General features: G+C 42.8%; 1 protein-coding gene across 2 annotated transcripts in view; it reads left to right on the top strand.

The window, feature by feature from the left end:
* Positions 1-998: 998 nt before the first annotated feature.
* Positions 999-21,634, top strand: part of NECTIN3 (nectin cell adhesion molecule 3) — a 63,618-nt gene continuing 42,982 nt past the window's right edge. For both annotated transcript variants that reach the window (XM_033005257.2, XM_033005256.2), the window contains exon 1: positions 999-1,350. In XM_033005257.2, the coding sequence (XP_032861148.2) occupies positions 1,122-1,350 (229 nt within the window). In that variant the 5' untranslated portion in view covers positions 999-1,121. The remainder of the gene's footprint in view (positions 1,351-21,634) is intronic.

The following is a 21,634-nucleotide window of genomic DNA, read 5'->3' as shown; positions in this document are numbered from 1 at the left end:
GGCTCGCCGCACGGCGCTTCGCCGGGAGGTGCTGCGGGAACGGGGGTGCCCCTGCCCGGCACCTCGGGGGGTGACCGGGCAGCCCCCTCGCCCGCCTCTCACCAGGGGTTTGCCCACGGCGGCGGCTGCGTCGCGGAGGGGGTGGGGGGGAACGGAAACGACGAGAAAGTTGGTGATCAGTAAAAGCAGCGGGGCAAAGCCGGGCGCCCGCTGCCGGGGGGCCCAGCGGCCGCCCCCCGGGGAGGAGGGGACGGGCCGTCCCGCCGGGAGGAAGCCGCGCCGGCCGTCCTCCCCCCCGCCACGCGTCCGTGGGGAACCGGGGCAGCGGTCCCGGCGAGCGGGAACACCCGCGACCGCGCCCGGCGCCTGGCGGAGCGGGCTCCGGCCACGTCCCCCGCGGGACCGCGCCCGGGGCGTGCGCTGCTGGCCGGTCCCCAGGCCGCGGGGCAGCCGGCCCGGCCGTGCGGGAACCCCCGGCCGCACGGCTCCTCTCTCCTTCCAAGGGGCCCGAACGCACCGGACAGCGGGTGGGAGGACGCGTGGCGGAGCCGCCCGCTCCCCGCCGGGGGGAAGCGGGGCGGGGGAGAGCGGAGGAGCCGGGCGGAGAGCGGGGGGGCGGGCGCGGGGTGAGTCAGGCCGGGCCGCCGGGGAGCGCGGCGCCCCCGACCACGCTCGGGGCGGGGGCGGGGGCGGGGCGGGACGTACCAACATCCCACCCGGGGGAGGACACCGTAGCACACACACACACACACACCCCCCTCCTCCCTCCCACCAGCTCCCCCAGCGTTGCCAGTGGGAAAGCCCCCTCCCCTCCCGCCTCTCAGGGCACGGGCGCATCTGCGAGTCCACAGAGCGGGCCGGGAGAGCCGACTTGCCCCGGAGGGGGTGAAAAAGGGAGGAGGGGGTGCGGGAGGGTCGAGGTAGACGCTGACGGCACACGCCTGCCTCTTCCCCCCCCCCCCCCCCCCCTCCCCGCGGCGGGGTGGTGTGGCCCGCTCTGAGGAGGGCGGGGAGCGGCGCGCAGCGCCTCCCTGCTCAGTGACACACGCACCCGGTGCGGGGCGGCGGCGGCGGCTGGGCGGGCGGCGAGAGCGGCGGCGACTGGGAGCCGAGCGGGGAGCATGGCAGGCGCCGAAGCTGCTGCGGAGGCTGCCGCTGGTTTCCCCCCTTCGCCGGCTCCTCCCGCCCGCCGGGAACTTTTTCCAGCGGCCGGCGGCGGTGCCTCCCCTCACCGGTGGTGGTGGTGGTGGCGGAGGCGGCAGCAGCCGCAGCGGCGGCGGCTCCGCTCGGTGGTGCCTCCCGGGCCGGGGCTGGGGCTGCTGGGGCTGGTATTCTCCCGCTTCTGCTGCAGTAAGTGAAACTTTTTCCCGTTGGCGGCCGGGGCAGGGCGAGGGGGCGGGTGGAGGAGGAGGAGGAGGAGAAGAGAAACCCGAGCCCCGGCGGATGCGGCCGAGTTGGGGGAAACTTTGTGTGCGCGCCCGGCGGGGCGGGGTGGCGGCGGCGATGGCCTGCCGGCCGCCCCACGGGCGGGTGGGACGCGGACGGGGTCGCGGTAGCTTTCCCTCGGGAGCCGGAGGCGGGGGGAACCGGAGCCCGCTCCGCGCCTCGGAGACCCCCCCGGGCGCTTTCCCCCGCCTTCTTCCCGAGGCCTCCCCCCGTCTCCGGCAGCGCCGTGGCCGGTAGGAGCGGGCGCCGGGCGTCCCGGGAGGCCGCGGCGGCGCGGGCCGGGCCGTTGCGTCGGCCCGGGGGTTCCGTTGCCGCGGCGGGGACCGTTACTCGCGCGAGCGGCCGGGGACCGGGCGCCGCCCTGCCTCGCGCCTCCGCGAAGTTTCCTCGGCCGTGGGCTCCGCGACGCCCGTGGGAGGGGGGTGGCGGGGGGTGGCCGCAGACCGGGGAAGAAGTTTGTCGGCCGGTCGCGGGGCCGGCACTGAGCCACGGCGGGTTATCCGGCGTAATTCCCGTCCTGAATGGCGGGCTTTCGCTTGTTTGCGGAAATCCACGCGTGCCCCCCGTGCCCCCGCCGCCTGTAGCCAGTGGGAAGGGCAGCAGGGTGGGTCTACCTGCGCTCCGGCTGCGCTTCGGAGCGGGGGGGGGGGGGAAGGGCTAGTAGGCGCTTTGCTGCTGGGGCTCTTGGCTTGCGTCGTTGTTCCCTCTTAATTAGGGTGAAATCGGTGCTAGTTACTGCAGGCTTAAGGTTTTTAGATCGCTTACCTCGTCTGGCGAGAACGGATTTGTGCCCGCTGCATCACCCCTCACCTCGAGCAGCTACTGCTGGGGGCACTGCGGTACGGGGCCCCCGGGGGGCTTGACGTGACCGCTCGTAGGAAAATACCAGCCCCACCAGTTTCCCCCCTGCCTCGTCCGTCCGTCCCCCGTGCCCCCCCCCAGCCCCCGCGTGCTTTTGCCTGTGGAAAACAAGCAAGCGGCGTAGCAGTTGGAAAGTAAATCACAGTGGGATTTTATTTATTTATTTATTTTGCTATTGCATGCTATGTAGCGTCATTTTTACAGCCGTGGAAGATTAGGAAAAAAAAAAAAAAAGTGGACTTGGGCAAGAGCACGTTGAAAACCGTCATCTTGCTGTTGTATGGTATTCCCAATGCAGTAATGAAGAGTTGGCAAGGATATTTTATTATAGGATACACTGTGTCCTTTCCCTCTTGAAAGAAGGAGGAACGAGTTAGAGGAGGTAGTCTCTGGAGGTTCATGTGATAAAAATACCAAGGAACTTGCAAGCCATGCCACCATAAAGCAGTTGTATCTGAGAAATCCTTTTTCAGGGAGGGAGTTGAGGCATTGCTGCCGTGAGATTGTGCTCTTGCATGTAATAGTCTCCCCCCTCTGGCAATTATGTAGCTTTCAGAAAAGATTATTACTAATTTAAGCTTAAACACACGTGTTTGATGAAAGAGAACCCTGTTATATTGTGCCTGTTCTGTCTGTAAGGAAAGGCAACCATGGGAAAGGTAGAAGGGTAGATCTTCATACACAGTGGGCTTATTTCGGAAGGGGAAGAGTAGTTCAAGGCTACACCTTGTTCTGATGGTGAACCTGTTACTGTTTCAGTTTACCGGGAGCTAATGCGCCCACATGAATCTTGAGAGGACAGTTTTGGTCCCAATCAAGCTGAATAGCAACTGCAGTGCTTGTTATGGCACAAGGATTTTGCAGGGCTAGGTGACTGTCACCTTAGCCAGAGACTACCGGGATGCTTCTTTAGAGAAGATAAACTACATTAGTGAAGTGGTCTAAAAGTTGAATTGCTTATGCAGAAATTTTTCTGATGCGTAAAGAGTATTTCCTGGCTACAAGATTAAGTCTCTAAACTGATGGCTTTCTTATTTTATTCATAGATCATCATCTGTTAAACTTAAGTTGCTGTTGAAATAACTGAAACAAGATCTATTGTGTTCTTGTATGTTCTCTAGAGCTACTTGGTTGAACGTTTTAAAAAGTGTTAAAAGACCTGTTTTTCTTTCTCATTAAAACGGGTCCAGCAGTTTAATTTCCTATGCATAAAACTATGGAGCTCTTAGTTGATTGACAGTATTTGGCTTTATTTGTGTAAATCGACTTTTTCAGTAGTAAGAAGGCGCCACAATTCAAAACCTTAGGGCTTGAAGACTTAGTTTTCATAGGGTTGGCAAACTTCTTCCTCTAGCTGTTTTTCGCCCTCACTTTGTTCAGGGTGATTTCCTCTCGTTTGCGATTAAAAGGTGAAGTTGCAGACGGGCCATAACCTTGCCAAACTATTTTTACATGTAAATGCGAAGATAATAGTAACAATGAAGTTAAGAGCATCCCTGGTGTCATGCAGTGACTTACTATTTTAGTCTTGATGAGTGTGATTCAGATGTCAGTCTTCCCAGATTCTTTTTGGCATATGTGAACTTGACTGATAACACTTCAGAACATCTGCCGAAAGTAGGAATGTTGTGTTGAAGTAATCTTCCTTCTCAAGTGCAAAATTTTGAAGTATAATCCATAGATAGAAAGGGAAATTTAAAAAACTACTAGTGACTTTCAGACTGTGAGGTAAACAGCAGGGGAAGATGTTTTCTCATCAGTATCCTAGTAGTTTGAATTTTTTTCTTTTTCTCTGAAATTTCCCACTGCTGTTTTTATTATCTCTGTAACTGTTGCAGGTGAGTGTGAAGGAAAAATAATGTAATGACTGGCTTTTAAGAGTGCTTGTAAAAGCATTTTGAGCATGATTAATTATTGAAGAAATCCAGGACTGCTGGTTAATTTTGTTCATCATTCGTCCTACTGGTGGGTCAACTCTGATAATTGTTGCAAAAGGAAGAATTTACAGCACCACAAAAAAACCCCCACCCTATTAGAATAACTTCACTATAAAATCAAATCATTTTTTGTGCAGTCATTTTGACTGAAAGTTGGTAATGATGATTTATTTGATCTACAATGCCTCAGAGAAGTATTACCAAAAAGACCCCAACACGCAAACCAATGTATGTAGTACCTGAAATAACAGCAACTTCTGGATCTTTGAATAAAAATAATCTGATTTAATAAATACTGCTCTTTTTAGGAAAGTGAGACCATCAGGTTCGGCTTAAATGTACAAGTAGTTCTTCGTCTTAATTGAACAGTGTGTGATGCAATGAAGTATATACTAAACTTACATGATGAAATTTAGTGTAGCTTTGAAATAAGGGAGATGTATGGCATCCATAAGAAACATAATAACCTTCAATCTGTGAAGTACCTTAGTATGTGCTGTGGCAAATACTTTTCAGCTGTGCTGTATAGGAGGACCTGCGTGTTAGTAAATAATTAATTTCTTGTTATTTCAGTGCCTCATTAGTTTGTATGCAATGTTAAGTAGTTTGCGAAGTTTTTGGAACGTAAGCATGAATTAAAAATTAAGCAAAACTGTAAAGTGAAGTGAAAATAAATGAAAAATGGACTAGGTATATTTTTCAGGGACTTCGTTGAGGAAAATATTTTTTTTCAATGTGAGTTATGTTAAGCTTCTCAGTAGGGCTAGAAAAATAAAAGTTTGTGGGGCATATACTTTTAAATTACCAATTGGATTGTTTGCCTTTTTTTTTTTTTTTTTTTAAAGCAGCCTGGAGTATAGAACTCCAGACTGTAGTGGAGCTGGAAAGGTTGTATTATAAAGATGTGGATAATACAAGTATACTATGTACCATATACTAAAATGAAGTCGCAAATAAAAAAAAAAAAAAAAGGAAATTTGCAAGTATTGACCTGAGCACTTGATTTCACTGTGAATTTTTTCATGATTTTCAGGTTAAGTCATGACAGAAATGTGAGGTTAAGCAAAGCAGGTTGCTACTTTGGAAATGGGAACATGTTGTAGAGTGTTCCAAAAGACAACAGAATGTGATTTTTTCCTCATTGTATGTTAAAAGCAATGATAATAATTTAGAAGTTCAGGTCTAAACTTTTTATTCTTTATTGGTATGGAGAGATATGCACTTTTAAAAAGGTGTTGGGTGACCCGATATGACAATAGTAAGAGAAGAAATAGGAATGCTATAGAAGGCATTTGAGAAGTTGGAAAGAATTACATGTTGGCGAGCTATGTAGTAGGTACAGCAGTGTGTAAAACTGCTGCGTGAAGAAACAGGTCAACTGCACTGAAATAACAGAGTAACCTCAAATAGAGGGAGAGTTAAACCTGGATTATTTAATAACTAGTGCAAAAAAAAATGAAGACGACATTTGTCATGGCCATACTTCAGGATAACTCAACATAACATGAGGTGTGCTGTTTCGGAACAGGTCTTAGATCTCTTTTGTTGTTCTAAGTCTGTCATTTTCAAGGTCCTGTGAAACTGTGGTGCTCACATAAAATAAATACAAAATATCAAAATGCAGATGCTAACATTTCAATAAAATACACTGTAGGGGCTTATAATTCTTGACTGCTACTTAAATATTAGACAAGACAGTTTCAATTTATCTGTAGCACTGCATGGAAATAGTGCAAGTTGGAGTCGCTCTGAAAGAAGCTGTTATAAAACTTGGATGGACAGGGTGAAAGCAGGTTACAGTTGTCATAAATTTTAGGATGAATGAAAAGCAAGGATGCCAACTAACATTTTGGCTTCCAGTGTGCAAGAACACCCATATATATGGAAGTGAATTGTAATGTTATTTGAGTTGTTAAGATGTGAACACAGAGTATTATAAAAGAGTTGTGGTGATTGTTGAGCGACTTGTGATACATAAAGGCTGAACGTTTTCTTGATTTAAACAATGTGTTTCTCTCTTGCCTCCTTAATTTTATGTCATGGAATATGAAGTTTGCTTGATATTGAATGAAAGAAGGCTCCAGCAGGATTTATTTCTTGTAAGAGTTACTGCGTCAAGTATCCTGATTAGAAATAAGGTCAAATCTAGGTTCTTTCCCATCCCCTTTATGTAGTATTGCTCCCAGGATGATACTGGGAAACAAAGGACCGTTGTGTAGCAGAAGTGAAGATATGTTTGCTTGACAGAGCATTTTTACCAGCTGATTATCCTTGAAGTGCTGGTGCTACAGCCTTTTAAGGTAGGCAAAATCACAGGTGTAAATGCATCTGGTGTGAGAAAAGGAATTGGGGGTGTGTGTGGGACTGATGAGTAGCACTTGTGGATCTTAAAGAATAATTTAGTTAGAAGCTTTAGAATGATAATCAGTAGTGAATGGAAAATAGGTTAAGAGAAATATAAAATGCAGTATACAAACTGGTAGAAGGTAATCTTGCTAAGTGACATCTACTTGCAATGCTGTTAGTAAATGTTCTTTTTTAGTGCTGATTCAGTTACCTGGTGAAGAGCAGTAAAATTGGAGTGTTACTTTCCATCCTGTGTTACACCAGATTGTTGCTGTGGAGGTAGCTTGACCTTGCTGTCCCGTGTTTGAATGCAGCTTTGTCCAGAGTTCTTTATCAGACCGTATGGCTACAGACTGGTTAGATAAGTCTGCAAAGAAGTGAGTTCTGAGGTGGCTTGTGCTGCCTGCTTGCTCTGGAGTCCTGGTACAATGCCTCTTAAAGATGAGCAGTCTGATGATAGATTACTTTGCTCTAGCACTGTTTGTGTTTGTATTTGGGCTTCTTTTTTCCAACTTTGAATGTGTTGTATTGAATCAGGATTATCTGAACTTTTTTTTTTTTATCCTGATGATTGCTATACTGACTGGTATATAGATATTAATGCAGAAGTTCCCATGACGAATTTGCTTAGTGACCTGATAGTTGGATACTAACTGAATGGCCAGATTTTATTAGTGAAGAAGAGTTATAGGTGCAATTATTTAATTACTATTATTTTGTCACATCATGAGCTGTTGGTTTTTGTTGTTTTTCAGAGAGGAGGAGATGTATATGATCTTTAAAGGTACCTTCTAACCCAAACTGTTCTATGTGGGGTTCTGCATGTTGTTGTTGGTTGTTTTTTGTTTTTTGTTTTTTTTTTTTAATAGGGTTAGCCTATATAAAGCAAGATTTTTGAAAAATACTTATTTGAAGGACAGTTGCATTCAGAGTCTCAGAGATTGTAGCTATTTGAAATGTAGTAATGTGTATTTATTGAGAGGATGGAGAGGATGAACTATTGGATTAGGCATGGAATAGGTTGATCAAGCTTTCTTGTTAGAAGTAAAGGGGTCGTTAACACTATTCTCTAATCCTGGTTACAGAGCAGGTGGATTGCCTAGAAAAGAGTATCCTGTAAATATGGGAAGAAATTCCAAGAATGTCTAAGAAAAGATAGGAATAGCTGAATGTGAATGAAATACAAGGAAATAGATGAGAAGCAGTTAAACAGTGAAATGTGCAGTAAAGACAGTGTCAGGGAGAATGATTATTGTGTTTCCACCTATAAAGTGATGAGAGATGAAAAAGCTGTTAGATGAGAGCTTGTCTTACTCCCCCAGATATGAAAATACAGTGAGGGAGTAAAATGGTTAAAGTGAGGTGTAGGTATTTCTGAATAAGACTCTTGAGGGGGCTCATGGCCCATATTTACCTCAGTTCTGGAAAAGCTAGCTGTATCAGTGCTTAATGCACAACTTAGTACCCAGGCTCATGGTGAAAAGCTTCAAGGCATAGCACAACAGCTTCTAAGTCATACTAAAAACATCAAGGAAACTTTTTTTGTTATTGTCCAATAGGTGAATGCTTAAAGAGCTATTGTTGTCCTCATTCTTTTCAGGTAATGAACTATTAGACTTTGAACTGTTTGCAATGTGAACTCAAAAATTGTTTTTTCTACCCATGAGTTATCAGTAGAATAAAAGTGGCAGCAAGAATAAAAAAAAGTTTTGAAGTCTTGAAACTTCCATCTCTGTCTTCTCTTATTTTAACTCTGTTTTCCTAAGTGTGGAGAACTGAATAGGTGAAGTTTTGACATCAGTGTTATAGAGAAGGCCACTGGTAGTTCAAGTAGTGAAAAGTAACAAGCTTTCAGACTATTTGCTTTTATCACTACTGTATTCTTCTGTTCAATGTTTTCGTTGCTTTTCAGTTGTTTTTCCAGAAGTGTACAGAAGTAAAAGCAGTTTTAATTTTTTAATATCTTAAAATAGCATGTTTTCATATTTTTGACATGAAGGCAAGTCAAGTGTAGCTTGTCTTGAGTTGACTGGTGTACTAGGATTACCTGTAGCAGTGCAGGGCTTTTGGTGATTTCCCCTCTCTCCCCCCTCCCCTCCCCACCCCCCCCCCCCAATCAGATTTTCATTATCTAGCATTTAAGATACCTTTGTATATTTTGTATATCTGTAGAGGATTACTGTTTACTCCTTTTCTGTTAGTCAAGGCTAGGATAACATGATAGTTTTTAAACTCGTCCTTAATATCTTCCTGGGATTATTTTGAACAGAACAGAATGTTTTCCTTAGGTGACTGTTGATTTAAATACTCAGGGGAGGTGCTAGTGCTATCACTGTAATGCAGTGGTACATGCAGAATTTGAAGTCATTGAAATGGCTATCTCCTACCAAAAAAACATACTCTCTAAAAGGTGAGTAAAGGCTAGTCAAACAGGTCTCCATAGTTGATGTGCATACAGATGAGTGGAAGAAACAAACTGAGCTAGCTTGACAAATTAATTCCTTACTTTTGGATCTGTTACTTTCACTAGCCCTGGAGTTAGAAGATTACAGTGTTTCACTTAAATTTTTCTTAATCCTGTTTTGTAGGGATGTTCTTTGTTCGCTTCTGCTGCTTCTTTTTTACTTGCAATACCACCCATGCTGTGTATGGTTAAGCTGAAAACTAATTATTGCTGGGAGAAGTGCACTTAAGAACAGCCCATTGGTTGAAAGGATGGTGGAGATAAAATGGGAAAAAGTGGAGATTATGTTAAAGTTAGGTAACTAGTTTTAAATAATTTATTTTCAGTGTACATTATCTGATAGAACAATAGTCAGTCAAGTGTAAGTTAAATTATGTCAAATACAAGGAACTTCAAAATAAGAGTAACTGAGGTGACAAAACTGTTGTCTTGTACTAACTTAAGGGTAATTTTTTTTCCTCCGAATTACTTTAATTTTTCCTACATCACCTATTGATCTTTGCCACAATAAAAATATAGTGACTTAACTCTGCTAATTATTACTAGAGGTCAGAGAAGCAAAGATTAAGAGCTGTTAAGATTAATTCAATTTTTGAACATATTTGTAAAGATTGATAGTGTTTGCATTATAAAAATCCAGGGCTTGGCCCTTCACCAGTGTTGGTACATCTGTGCTTAAAACACTTTGGTAGAGTTTTGACTTCAAAAGGTGAATTTTACTGAAACAGAAGTAATGTTGTTACAACTTAATTGAAGCACTTGAACATTTAAAGAGGCACTACAGTTGTGAAGAAATCAACCAGGTGAAACTGATGGTTGTGGCCATACCATTATTCAATTCTTAGAGGATTTAAATGCATCCTGTTGAAAGCTTCAATGTGTTTTTGATAGCTGAGATGTAGCATAGAACAGTCTACCCCTGGTAACTAGGAAGTGAAATACACCCGTTTATCCAGGATATCTTGTATAGGAAGAATCTTGTATACAAAGTTCTGTGTATATCGGAGGTAGTTCAAGCTTTTGTACATAGCTTATAAAACAGGGGGTTAGAATTAGATGATCTTAAGGGTCCCTTCCAACCCAAGCCATTCTGTGATTCCTAAATACAGTTCAGTGGCTGTACAATAGTAAGGCTTTTGACTATAACCAGATAAGTTATCACAGTTAATGCATCAGTGTTTCACATGAACATTCAATAACTTAAGTTACCTTCTGACAAATTGGAATGTCATCTGTTGTGGAGAAATAGTTTTGTGTAAGCTTCATGTAAGATCTTTTAAAGATTCTGTTGAGAATGTTCTGCCTCAGAGAAAGAGGTGAGGACTATGGGAGTCTATGGAACTGCTAGTGGAAGTTCCCTTGGTGATGTATTTTGAGAGCCACTCTTCAGTTGTTTTCTGAGAGTCAAAAGGTGTGGCTTAGGTGTAATAAATTGATATGGCTGCAAATAAGGTGAAAACTGAAGTAAGGGGGAGAATAGCTGTGATGTCTCCACAATTTGAGACTGCTCTGAAAAGAGGTCTTGAATCAATTGCTATAGGTACATAGGGCAAGACTGTGGACAGAGGAAGAACCGTGAGTGTTATTAACCTTGAGAGGCTTTTAACAAGGTTTCCTAAAATGTTCTTGTAGCCAAATTGATGAGATATGTTTTAGGTGAGTGGATTATTAAGTGGGTGAAAAATTGTGTGTACTGCTGGACTCGGGTTCTGATCGGAAGTACAGAGTCCATCTGGAGGCTTGTTACTGGTAGCATGCCTTTAAAGATCAGTGCAGGGGCAATTTGTCTGCATTCCAACCCATCTTCCAGGTCAGTAATGCACTTTGAGCAAGTTTGTGGGTACTACCAGATTGTGAGGGGCAATTCATACGCTGAAGACTAGAGCTAATTCAGTGGGATGTCTGCAGGCTGGAGAAATAGCTGACAGAAACCTCATGAAGTTCAGCAAAAGCAAATGTCAAGTCTTTCTGGGGCAGAGTGACCCCATGCAGCAGCATCCATGTGGTGTGCTAACTGGAGAAAAGCAGCTTTACAGGAAAACAGGTCCTTGTGGCGTCAGTATGTGCATTCATGGTGTAAAAGGTGAAGGGCTTACTGGGCATGGTCAGTCAGTTGAAGGAAGCCATTATTCTCTACTATTTGGAGCTTGTGAGACAGAATCTGGAGAGTTGTTCCCAATTTGGTGCTCCCAAGTGCAAGGCAGATGCTGAGGTGTCTGTGGAAGGCCCCTAAGATAGGGAGTCAGTATCACAATGTATGAAGAGGGGCTGAGAAATGAGTTTGTTCATCTTGGAGAAGAGTCCAAAGTGGGAGATCCTAATTGCTGGCTATGACTGCTTAATAGGAGGTAGGAGAGAAAAAGAAGACATTCTCCTTCAACATGCTCAGGAAAAGGATGAGAGGCAGTGGACACAAGCCACAACAAGGGAAATTCTAGTAATGTGTTAGCAATATGTTTTCCCACACAGAGAATGAAGCACTGAAACAGGTTGTAGAATCTCTGTCCCTGAAAATATTCAGAACCTGACTATGGAATGACCCTGAGCAACTTGATCTGACTTCAAAGTTGGCCCTGCTTTCAGTTGCGGATGAGATTGGATAACCTCCAGAAGTCCCTTTCACTCTAAATGAGATTGACTTTGTGCATGCGTGGGCAGGAGCTAGTATACTATGGTCTCTATCCCTGGAAGAGAAGTAGTAGTTGGAAGTCTTTTAAGATTAAAATGTCCAGGTAAAGTCTGGCGCAAGTTTTTTCCTCTAAAGCAATTGGACTACTAAAAGCTTGCTTGAAAATTGGGTCCTGTTAACTTCTAATGGAAGTAGTAACTTCTACAGACTTTCTTAAACACTTGCCTGCTTTTCTTCTATTACTTAAATGGATAGCTAGTAAGACCAGTCCTGTACAGCACAGAGCTGAGTGACAGTGTGACAGATACCGAAAATGTAGTCTGGCAGTAAATCGAGCAGCTATTACACAGCATTAATATGCTCAGCTATTGGTTACCTAGGCTTTCTGTCTCCATGCAGTTCCTGCACAGAAAGAGTTAACTTCCTGGAATAGCTTGCAGTGGAGGGTGGCCTTAACATAGGAAGAAAAAAAAAAAAAGGCCAGCAGTGTCAGCAATGCAGGGGGCAGCAGGCATCCAACTGGTAGCTCACCAGATCTTGTCCTGGACAGCTGAGATTTAGGCATATTTTACGCCTTGCTGCTCCTGGTAAAATGTGTTCATCCCATATTTCATTATACCACTGCAGTAGTTAAATATTGGCAGATAAAATTCAAACTTTACAAGTAATTGAAAAAGTGAAGTTAATGTTTAGCTATGTTCCTGAACTTATTTGAGACTTTGCTACTTTATGTAGTGCAAAGTACAATCTCTCTTCTCCTCCCCCAGTCCTTAGTTCTTCCTAGAGTAGGTGGTAAGACAGCATGTAACAAGCGGAGGAGTAGCCTGCTTAAGGGAATAGGGACTTTCCTAGGGATTGAAGATCTTGTTCCTTCATCTAGGTCATCACAAATGCAAGTGTTCCTGACCAGTTTTTAACAGCTTTCTGACTTCAGTGTGGGAGATACAGCTGTGGGGACAGAGAATACAGAATGCTTACAACTGTTGCTGTATGCTTAGCAGAATTTCAGATCTTACCTTGAAATTAATTTCACAAAAAAACAAAACCCAGAAACTAACCCCCCCAAAAGTCCTGTTACCTGGATGCTTATTTCAAGAAGTTCCAAAGTTTTTGCTTGTACAGAATTTTTTGCTATTTTATCCTTGAGCTTTCTGTAAGGACTGTGTACACTCATGACACCAAATGCAGTGGGCAGGCTGTCTGAGTGTGCCATGTTCCTTTCTCCATTGGAAGATGGAGTGTTGTCCGTTTCAGTTTGGGTTGTATTTTTGCTTTTATCTTCCTAGGCAATAGTAATATCCTAATCAAGACAATTAAACATATCAGTACAACAGTATTTTTCCACTGGTTTTGTTCCCCCTAAAATGATTGAGATACCCTATGTAGTTTGTTTGGGTTTTTAAGTTACCCTAAGTCAGGAGATGTTATTTGTAATTAAAACCTCATTCTTAATTAAGTTTAGTAAGAGTTTAATAGACAATATACCAGCCAGCATTTCTGGTAGTATATGTTTTGTTTTGTTTGTTTTTTGATTTGTTAAACTATCTTGTGTTTATACTGAATTTACTTGCCTAATACAAAAGAAGGCAGCCTGTGTACTCTTCAGTTCTACTTGGTTGGCCATTTTTGACTGGACAGTTCTGAAATTCTCCTCTCTTCTACCCCTTCTTTTAAGTAGCTAAAATATGGCTTAGTGGAAATGTAACTTAAACATGATCACTTATTAGACCTCCTGTTTGAACATAAGGAAGTTGCAGAGCGGTTGTAGAATCAAGAAATTGATGGTTAATTGCTTCTTGGAGTCCATAGATTAAGGCAGACTTAAGCTATTGTTAATAATGTATGGAGAAGAAGAGTCTGAGAAGTGCAGTGCAGCATGGGAAGAACAGAAGGTACACAGGTGTAGAAAATACAGTTACTGTATAACAATTTAATAGTGCTGTAGTACTGCACAAGTCTATAAATAGGTCATGGAAATACATCAGTTCTTGATAAAGATTTTTTATTGCTTCTCATAGCCAGTTAAGTTGACTGTCATTCCAAGAAGTATGCTGTGCAGTCTTAGAGTTAATATGTAGGTTCTGGCTGACCACTGCAGCTTGCTTGTGCTGGCTGGTGTAAATACTGGGAAATGCCTGAAGGATCAGATGTTAATTTATGATAACTAAGACTTCAGTAGTTGCAGCCCAGCCCAACTACTTCAATACAATATCTGCTGTAGGATTCCCTTTTTTGCGGTGTAGAATTATAACTTTCCTAGGCATTGGAACATTTGCTACTTAAAATGGAATTGGGAAAAGAAACATTTTGATTTTGTGGACCTTTAAGTAGTGCTTGACCTAATGGCAGAAAGACTTGCTTAGGAATATGCCTCAGTCATCTGTTGCTTTTGGTAACATGTAGGATGAAATTTTGGTTTGCTAATTCCATGGGTCATGCATTCAGCAGTATCTGCTAGGCCTGTCAACACAGTGGTGCCTTGACAGTCTTTCAAGGTGGTGTCAACTGAGAGATGGTGTGGCAGTGGTTTTTTTGTTTTATTGACGAAAGCTTATTAACTTACTGGCTACTAGCTGATATTTGTACTGCTAGGGGAGTACCTAGAACTGTAGTCCTAGCACATCTAATGATTGGACAGAGGACATAAATATTGCTCAGTGGTTTCATCATATGTTTGCAGCTAGTTCTGTATGTCTTAATAGTCTCCCATTTTGTGTGAAGGACCTAGTATTGTTGGAAAGGAGGGTGATAGTTGTCAGAACTTGTTGTGATGTTTGGAGACACCCCATATGCTGACCTGACGTCTTGAGATCTTTCCTCCTTTCAGGGCCATTGGATCCAGGACGTTACTGAGAGAGTAAGTCTAGTCTTTTGACTGCAATGTTTTGCATATATATCCACAGGTCACCAATGATTCTGCAGGGGTAGCCCTGGGCATTATCAAGAGTGATTAGAGAATTCTAGTGGCAGAGGTAAAGGACATAAGTGCAGAGCTGACAACCTGAGTGCCTATGCCAGTGAGGGAAAAAAACTCAGCTAGGAGGGAATGCATCTGTCTGCTGTTGAAGGTAGGAATTGGACTTCTCTAACTGGGCTGTCCTTGAGAAACAGGAACTGCTGTATCAGAGTCTGGGTTTATATGATGAAGTAAGATGGGAGTTTCTTTTCCAATATTGTTAACTTGTAAGACAGGCTTTAAACTGGGTATGTTGGGATGTCATCAGATTTTTCTCTCCTCTGAAGATAAGAGGAGCAATGAAGATGTGTCTGAGGGGACATGATAGGAGAGGTTTTTCCCCTCCGATTGTGAAGACAGTACAAATGAGGACTGTGCACTACTTCAGACCTAGGACTTCACTGGGATTTTGGTGATGTGATGGGATAGCTTCATGATTGAAATAGTGCAATTAGCAAGGTTCATGCCTTTCAGGTAGGGGAAGTTGGGAAGGTGAGAAAGGTAGTGCTCCACAGAAGAATGTATAGAAAGCATGGACTTTTGCTCTTGAGCATTATGACAAGACAGTTAAGTTTATGGGTAATGGTGAGAGGACAGACCAAAACAGGTGACAGTAAGTGTCTGCTACTCCTGGCCTGATCAAAAAGTAGATGTAACCTTCTTCAGGCACCTGGAAGAAGCCTTGTTGCAGGGTAGGGAGTTCATGGGAAATTTCCGCTACCTTGGCATCGGCTGAAAGAGCAATAGGGGTGGACAAAAACCATCCAGGAGATACCTGGGGTATGTTAAAGACAGTTTGTTGATGCAGGTGATCGTGGGCTGACTAGGGAACATTATTTACTTGATCTGTTATGCATAAACAAAGAAGAACTGGTTGAAGGTGTAACAGTCAATGGCACTGTTGGCTGAAGTAGCCTTGAGACTGAAGTTTGAAATACTGAGACAAGTGGTCAGGATTGATAGTAGAATTATAACCCCGAACCGTAGAAGATAAGTTTTCACCTTATTTGGGAATCTGTGTGTAGTATTTTCATGGGGAAACTGCTGTGGTAGGCAAATGGGCTGAGGACAGCTGACTGATCTTTGAGATAAATGTCTTCAAAATATGAAAGAAGTCCCCTGCAATGTGCAGGAACTCCAACAGGTCTGGCAGAAGGTCAGCATGTAACAACGTGGAATTCCCCAATAGGCTTCAAATATACCAAGAAAGTCTGCAGAAGGTTGAAGCAGGAGGAACACAGAAATAGCATCGGAGAGTGTAAGTATATAGCTGGGAAAACTGAAGCTGAGCTGCAGCTGGAACAAGTAAGGTCTGTTAATGGTGGCAGGAAAAGCTGCTGTAACTACACTGTCAGCAAAAGAAAAACTAAAGAAAATAGGTGCCCATTGCGCAGTAGGGCAGGGAGCCTAGTGAAGAAGGACAATGGGAAATGCCAAGATGTACAATATCTTGTGTTTGCTTGGGTTTTCACTGGTGAGGTCTGCCCTCTGGCTTCCCAATTACTTGAGTCTACGAGCAGAGTCCATGGGATGTAGCATTACACACAGAGAAGAATACAGTTTGAGCGTACTTAAGCCATTGGACATATTCAAGACCATGGGCCACAAGGATGCTCCTGAGAGTGCTGTGTGCATTGGCTGATGCCATGTTATGTCACCATTGAAAAGTCATAGTTACTGGAGGTGGTTCCTGATGAGTGGAAAAAGGCAGACATCACATCTGTCTTCAAGAAAGGAGAATCCAGGAATCACAGAATCATTTGGGTTGGAAAAGACCCTTAAAATCATCTAATTATAGCCTGGTCAGGCTTATTTCAGTCTCTGGAAAGATTATATAGCAAATTTTCCTCTAAGCCTTCTCTGAGCACATGAAGGACAAAAAAGGTGGTTGGGAATGTCTTGAAGGGTGGAGTTCAGTTGTACAGAGTATCACTGATAGCTAATTGTAAATTGATACTGAGGCAAGCACCATTTCATGTCTTCAAAGGCAGAATATAGTGCTCCTGGTAAGTTTGTGGATGATACCAAACTGGGGTACAGTTTGGTACAATAGGAAGTAGGACTGCAACTTCAAGGGACCTCAACATGCTGGAGAAACAGGCTGTCTGGAACTTCATGGTGTTCTGCAGTGGCAAGTGGGGAGTCCCGCAGCTGTACTGGAACATCCTTATGCAACAGCACAGACTGTGGTCCAGTGGGCTAGAAGGCAGCTCGACAGGCACAGATGTGAGATCCTGTTGAACAGCAGATTGAGCACATAACAACCGTTTGCCCTTGCAGCGAAGAAAGACTTGCCGCATCCTGGGCTGGGTTAAGCATGACAGCAGGTTGAGGAAAGGGATCCTTCACCTCTCTTTGACACTGGAGCACTGTGTCCTGTTTGGGGCACTCCCGTATCAGGGAGACATTGAGGTACTGGTGCAAGCCCAGTGGTGGGTCACCGTGTTGGTCAGGGACTGGAGCATAGATGTGTGAGGAGAGACTGCAAAAGATGGGCTTGATGAGCCTGGAGAAGGGGGAAGGCAGAGGGGAAGGAGGTGTTATTGCTGCCTGATGGGTGTGTGTCAAGAAGACGAGGCCACGTTTTGTTCAGAGGTGCAGTGCAAGAGGGAGCAGGAACAAGTTTGGACTGTGGCCTGGAAGCTCTGTTGTCGTCTTAGTTTTACACTTTTAAGGAGTAAAGATGACCGTCTTTGTCAGAGGTCTGGTGTGAAGGCAGGTGCACATACAAAATATGAAGTGGGTAGTGTACTGTTTTGAAGCATGACGTGTGTCATGGTATTGTGTTGGCATCTGCTTTGAAACTTAGTGTAGTAGTGCCAGTTTTGGAACTTCTACACTTAGTTCTGAAGAGCATACTAGAATTGAAACCTTTTAAGAATTAACTGATATCCAGGAAGTGGTGATTTTTGTATAATGCATGTAACTGTCTCTTTGTATCAGGAAAGGCACGTGGTAGTAAGTGATGGGGGTGATTTAAAGGCAAATGAAGCTCTGTGTACTTGATTTATAGGAGGCAGAAAAACTGAAGCATTAGCTGACTAAAACTAAGTGATCAGGTGTTATATTATCTCCTTTGTAGAATTTCTGTCATCACCTTGAATTCACAGCCCTGCAAATAAACGAAGAAATGGAGCTTTTAAAATAAATTTTAAGCAAGCAGCAGTAAACTTATGTCTAAAGATCAGGTTATAAGCTAGCTTATTAATGAATATACTCAGAATGAGTTAATTTTCTTGAAACTGAAGGCTGTCTGTTACTTCTCCAAGTCTTATTTGTGTCTGAGAAGGAAAGAACTAGTCTCTAAGGAGTGATTTGAGTATGTCATGGTGACTCAGTTGAGGGCAAACTGATGCTAATAGATTTGGTGTGGATTCATATATACATATTTGAAGAATTGAAAGATTTTAGAATAATGTATAACAAAAACTGAGTATCTGCTTGTGGATCAGAATACAAGAAGTAAGTAATAGAGAAGACTGATTACCTGCTGTGAGCTGGCTGGTCCTCTAATGAGGAAAACCTTTACTGAAAAAAAGATAACTAGAAAGGATAAAAATGGTGAAAAATGTTTGGTGGGAAAACAGCTATTTAATTGAACAGGTTGAATATAACATTCAAGTTAAACTCCAAATGCAGTAGACCTGAGGATGAAAAAAAGTAATTGAGAGTGCTCTGTCTTAAGTAAGTGTGTGCTAACTAAAAGCACTGGTGCTCTTGAACACAGAACTTCTGGGTTTATAATTATTTTTAAGTGATACTAGCTGAGCATTAAAAATGAACTTAATTTGCCATCCTACATGTCTTCTGAGTTAATGTCATCTTGCTGGATTTGATAATACCTTCGTATATAACTCTGTTAGCTCCTTGATTTGCAAAGAAAGTGAGGGTAGTCTTGAAACATGGGTGGAAAAAATGTGAATCAGCAGGTTGCTGGCAAGAGGACTGGGAATGAGAAGACTTCTAAAAGCCATGTAGTCAGAAATAATCTGAGTAGTGAAATCTGGGTTAACTGAATGGTCCATGAGAGTGCAAGTGGTGTAAGTGTATGGAATGGATTGTTGCAAATAAGGTCCTGAAAGGAGAGCTTATAATTGAGTCCAGCATGTGTGTAATATCAGCTAAGGAGATTTTGAAGGAAGACCAAATTATTACTTTACTAAAAAAGTCTGTTAAAACTCTTACAGTCATTAGGTTTAACTTGTTTTTCTGTATCTAATGCAGTTAGTTGGCAGCTCCACCAAGATACAGAACGGAAGCACAATGTTCCTTTTGACCTCTTGCTCTGTCTGTTAGATACTTTGGTTGTGTTTAAACAGGATGCCACATAGGAGGAGGATTTTAACCCCAGGTCAGTTTGTCAAAACTCATCTTTTGTGTTCCAAAAGATTTTGAAGACCATCTGGCTTTCCAGTCAAAGGTTTGAGTTACATGAATAATTGCTTTTTTCAATTTCTTGCTTTTCTTTTAGTGTGTTTATACCTATTGCTCTGGTACTTGGGGATTAAAATTTATTTAAATGGGCATGTGAAGTTTTTTGTGATGTTTAGGGAAGAAGTGGTGTTTATTTGTATTGATAACTTTAGAACTACTTGTTTACTCATAAAGCTTGTTTGAGGGAGTGGGACCAAGGATGAGATGTTCTTTTCCAGTCCTACTTTTGAGCCTGACCCATCTGTTGGACAAAGGAGTACCTCGTTGTCTTAGTTGTTTCTTTTTAAAGGGTGTGGGATTGGGAGGTTTGGTTAAACAGAGGTTGGAATGTTCATTGCAGAAGAACTTCCAGCTGCCTCATAGCTTGTCTTAAGAGTTCAACATGTCTTGTAAACATCTGAATGCTTAGTATCAGAGTAAACATTAATGTTTTAATTTGCTATGTGTAAATGTACATAAAAGATGATTAAGAGTGTGTAAAACACACTGATGCTAATAAGGTTTAAGTTGAAATTCCAAATGATGTTTTAAAATTTATGGAACTTTGTAAACATTCTTGGTGAGCAGTTAGATTTAGAGCTTTAACCTTATAAAATTGGCTTTCTAAGTGTCCTTCACAACTCAGTTTGAATCATGAGCCTAAACTTTTTTAAACTTTCCTCTAGTTTCTTATGTTGTATTTAGTTTCCTTCTGTTTGAAGGTCTGTGCAGCGTTGTAGGAAGCAGAGTATGCAGGGGCACAGTTTCTGCCTTATGTGGAGGTGGTGAAACTGGAATAGAAGTACCAGTTAACATATGAAGAAAATGGCGCTAAGAACTAATAGTGGGTCCCAGCCATCCCTGACTTCAAGTTCAGAGGTGCAGAGCTTTTTTGCAGTTTCAACTCATGTCTCTGAGTTGGGCTCAGGCTATTCTAATGTTAAACTCCCAAGTTTAACTGCTTTTTTTCTTGGACTTTGTGTTGCACTCAAGTAAAATACCTCTTTCTAATCTGCCTCCTTGCTTTCTGTGATGAAAATGTCAGCCTCATATAAGTGTTTATTGTGGTTCCGTAGAACTTTGTGTGCTTTATCATCTTGACCCATTTGTTATTAGGATGAAAGTCTTTTGTCCAGTATTTCATTCTCTGGCCTTTTAACAGGCAGCATGAATCTTCTCTGTGTGCTCTGGATGCTATCTTGTGAATGGTAGCTGTAGCCTTCCCCACAAATATCAGTATTCCTTAATGTCTAGATATATTAATATACTTGTTGATTCAACAACTAGGGGAAAATAATTAACTGTCCTTTCTACAAGCTGTGGGGAATGAAGGAGTTCAGTAACATGAGCCTTCTGGTAGAATGGTGTGATACCTTCTCAGCTCTACACTTAGGAGCAGCAGGTAGAGGTTCACAGTACTTAAATTCTGCAGAACATCCTATGATACCACTTAACTGAGAATTTGTCTTGAGTAAAACCACTGCTTCAACAACAGTTAACTTTTTTGATTGAGACAGTACTGAAATTAAGAGACTTACCTTTTCGTGCTTTCTCAAACTCAACTAGATCTTGTGGCCAGTGTCTTCAGCTTACATATTGCCTGAGAGGTTTTACCTTTGTGCAACTTTAAAAAATAAGTTTTCAATGAGAAATGATACTCCCTTTACTCTAGCCTTTGTAAGCATGTAGACTATAGTCACCTAGAAAAGAGTTGCTTATTTGTTGACTGGAACCTAATTTTGGTCCACTTGTAGGTGTAGAAAATTAACATTCAAAAGTTAATAGATGCATTTCCAAGTGACGAATGTGCATGAGCTACAGTAATAAGGTATCAACACAATGGGAGAAATGTAGGAATATATCAGTAATCAAATGATTGTCATAATGTGCCTAGCTGCCTTTTCGTATCAGATAAAGTTGACCTCTGGGTTCAAAAGATCAAGTCCCTTGAACAGTAATAAAATGAAAAAGCAGCCTGAGGTGGCCTTTCTCTGCGTTTGCCAACTAAGAGGATTTCAGTACTATTGGTTTCAGACTATTCAATTGCTACGCTTCATTTAACAAAAATTTTTTGCCTTCTGGTAGGCCTTTGTATGCCTGCTACTCTGTTGTGAAAAACCCTGACGAAGGTTTTAGGTATTGCTCAGAGATGGAAATAATATGTCTGGTTTGTTTCTTGTTGTTCTTTTTTCTTCTTTCTAAAAAAAAAAAAGTGCTGTACAAAAAAAGGTTACTTGAGCTGAGCCTAGTAAATGTAATGCTTATAGAAGCCAACCTCATACCCTGTTTCTGCTCCCAGCCAGCATCCGCCAAAAACTTTATTGACAAACTAGCATTCCACTTCAAGCGACGATTGTGATAAAGCAGATCCTTAGGCGAGAAAAACACTGGGTTATAATACAATCTCTTTGATGTAAGTGCAGGGTTGTTTTCTGAAGTACTTGCTTAACAATTCTAATTAGAAGTCAGTGTTCGAGTATTTTGTACTGCTTAATCTAGAATCTCTTCATTCCTTGGTTCTGATCTTTTTTTGACACAGTAATTTGATCATGCTCTGGTACTCAGAAGTACACACACTTACT

This window comes from Tyto alba, unplaced genomic scaffold (assembly GCF_018691265.1).
Source record: "Tyto alba isolate M040663 unplaced genomic scaffold, T.alba_DEE_v4.0 Super-Scaffold_14, whole genome shotgun sequence".
NCBI classification, from domain to species: Eukaryota; Metazoa; Chordata; class Aves; order Strigiformes; family Tytonidae; genus Tyto; species Tyto alba.
Note: the sequence above shows the minus strand (reverse complement) of the source record. Positions and strands in the feature narration are given on the sequence as shown.